General features: G+C 38.8%; 1 protein-coding gene across 1 annotated transcript in view; it reads left to right on the forward strand.

Moving 5' to 3' along the window:
* The first annotated feature begins 1,443 nt into the window (after positions 1-1,443).
* LOC103131901 (polymeric immunoglobulin receptor-like) overlaps positions 1,444-2,488 on the forward strand; it is a 38,237-nt gene continuing 37,192 nt past the window's right edge. Inside the window, exon 1 of the mRNA XM_016666983.1 lies at positions 1,444-1,809. Within this exon, the coding sequence (XP_016522469.1) occupies positions 1,752-1,809 (58 nt within the window). The 5' untranslated portion in view covers positions 1,444-1,751. The remainder of the gene's footprint in view (positions 1,810-2,488) is intronic.

Here is a 2,488-nt window from a genome sequence, read left to right on the forward strand (position 1 = left end):
ATCAAACCAACATCAACCACTAGTTAAACCAATATTAATTATTGGCTTAATTACAAGTTATCATTATTAATTCAAGTATTTTACTCTGGGTTTTATCCGATTACTCAAAATGTTTAGATTTTATTCCTTAAACCTTTAATGCTCAAAATGAGCAGTCTGAACTATATTTAACCACTACAGGCTGGAAACTTCCTCTTTCTTCAGGAAACCTGCTTTTCCTGTTTCATAACTCTCTTTCTGCCTATGATTTTTTATAGATTTTTTAAATAGAAAAAAGTAGAATTAAAGCAGGACACAATAACAACACACACAACCAGATTAATTTTATTACCGTCTGACTCTACTGTTGGGTCTTGATGTCACCTGTGTAATTAGTTTTAAAGATAACTTTATTTATTATTATTAAACTAAAATCTCCAGCATGGGGAAGTGGGATGAGCTCGACTTTTCTCGACAGTTCAGACCGCTAGATTATTGACATATCACTGATAGACTAATCTGTCTGACTTGGACATTCCCTCATTATCCTTCTGAAAAGGCTGAGGAGAAGCTGCTGTTTCACCAGCCTGTGATAACTGAGCTGTAGGAGTGAATTTAGGAATGATGCTTGCCTCAGATACAAACACTCTTGATTTAGCATCTTCAATCTGCAGAATTAGACAGTTTCAACTGCAACAGGTTTCTGCTCACCTGATTTAGTGAGTCGACCCTCTGAAAGTCGTATCTGCGGTTCACAGATCAGTATTCCAAATCCATAAATCCGTCACACAAAAAACCAAGTTGTTGAGAACAATAAATCACCCAGGATTAATATGCGAAGGATTAATCCAGCCCAAAAAGAGTCAGCAAGTCATATTTATTGAATACAAAGATATTTGGGATCACATTTCTCAAAACATCTGACAGCAAAACGCCTGAAGTGATCAGAGAAATTACCCCAACAACAGTTTTTATTTAGAGACTACCCGCCCAAATAATATTTCCCCAAGAATCTGATCAGCTCTTCCTTCTGAAGCACAGCGTCTGTTTTTCTGAGTTGACGAACAAAATAACCCATAACATGGAGAAACTAATCCATGTCCTCACACTGTTCTGCAGCAAATTATTTATCATAAAACATTTGAATAATATAATAATTGCTTAAAGGGTTAAATGTCAAAATTAAAACCCGAATCCTCCTAAAATTATTCATTTTTAAGTGTTTAATTTAATTTCAATAAAAACTTGTTTCCCCTGTCTGGTACTGTTTTATTCTTAAACACCTCTCTGTATTTAAAATATTTTTAAAAAGGTAAAATATTCTAATAAAAGGATTCGTTCATACATCTGCATAGCTTTTCATTTTAAATGGGTAGGATATTCTGATTGAGGAAGTGATGTATTTGTGGATTCGTGGTGTTTATAAATTGTTCCAATGCTAAGATAAGCATAACTGCTTCCACTTCAGCCCCGTCACTCAAATAATGTTATCAGATGATAATATTTAACATTAACAACTGGCTGTAGTTTTTGGTTTGTAAACATGACGGTAGCAGTTTTAAACGCGGAGCATTGACAGATAGACTTTAGCTACGGTAGGAAAACCTGACGAGGTAGCTTTGATAGTCAGAACGCCTACACGGACACACAAATGAAAGAGAAAGTGTAATTTCAATTGGGTTTGACTCGACGACGTCTCGGCCCTTTCAAGTCTTATACTCACTAAAACCTTAAAAGAGAATCGGAAATCTGCTCTTTATCCGGCGGAAATAATGAGTTTTTCTTCGGTTTTGCTGGTTCTTCTCAGTCTGCTGCCCGTCGTGGATCAAGGTAAGTTAAGATATTTCTCACGAAAAGAAAACTCTTCTTCCCCAGTGATGTACAACATGATACGCGGTGTAAGTTATACAGTGTAGTGTTTATATCGTATAACCACTGTAGAAGATTTTGAATGTACGTATAGCAACTTAAAATAAGCAGGTATGTATTTATCTGACATCCAGGTAGTTTTCTGCTCTCTCTGTCCATCTTTTCCGGGATGATCCGTTTCCCCGGTGTCCCCCCAGTATACTGGGATGTGGGTGGGAGCAGGGGCAGGGGTGAAAGTAAGGGCGTACGGTCAGGTACTGCCAGTGGCGCAACTGCACATTATTCAGGTGGATGCGAAAACATAAATCCCCCCCCACAATGGAAGGAACGTCGGAGTGAAGGAGCGACGCTCACCCCCCCAACCCCCCCTTCCCCCAAGGCGACGCTGCGTGAAGTGTAAAAATCGCTACATTTACCTCGTTATGTACAAGAGCTGAAGGAGCACGCTGAAGTGAATGGGAAAACATAATCGGTGCGTCGCCCCCTCCAGACGGGGTTTTGGCGCCCCCTCTGGTGCTGCGCCCCTATGCGTTGCATACGCTGCATACCCACATACCAACTAACTAACTGTCAGTGCGAATTTATGCTTTTAGATGAGCCAAAATAGCATCTATAAAATTTTAAATTCAATATTTTCAAT

The sequence above is a fragment of the Poecilia formosa genome, unplaced genomic scaffold, assembly GCF_000485575.1.
Source record: "Poecilia formosa unplaced genomic scaffold, Poecilia_formosa-5.1.2 Scaffold869, whole genome shotgun sequence".
NCBI lineage: Eukaryota > Metazoa > Chordata > Actinopteri > Cyprinodontiformes > Poeciliidae > Poecilia > Poecilia formosa.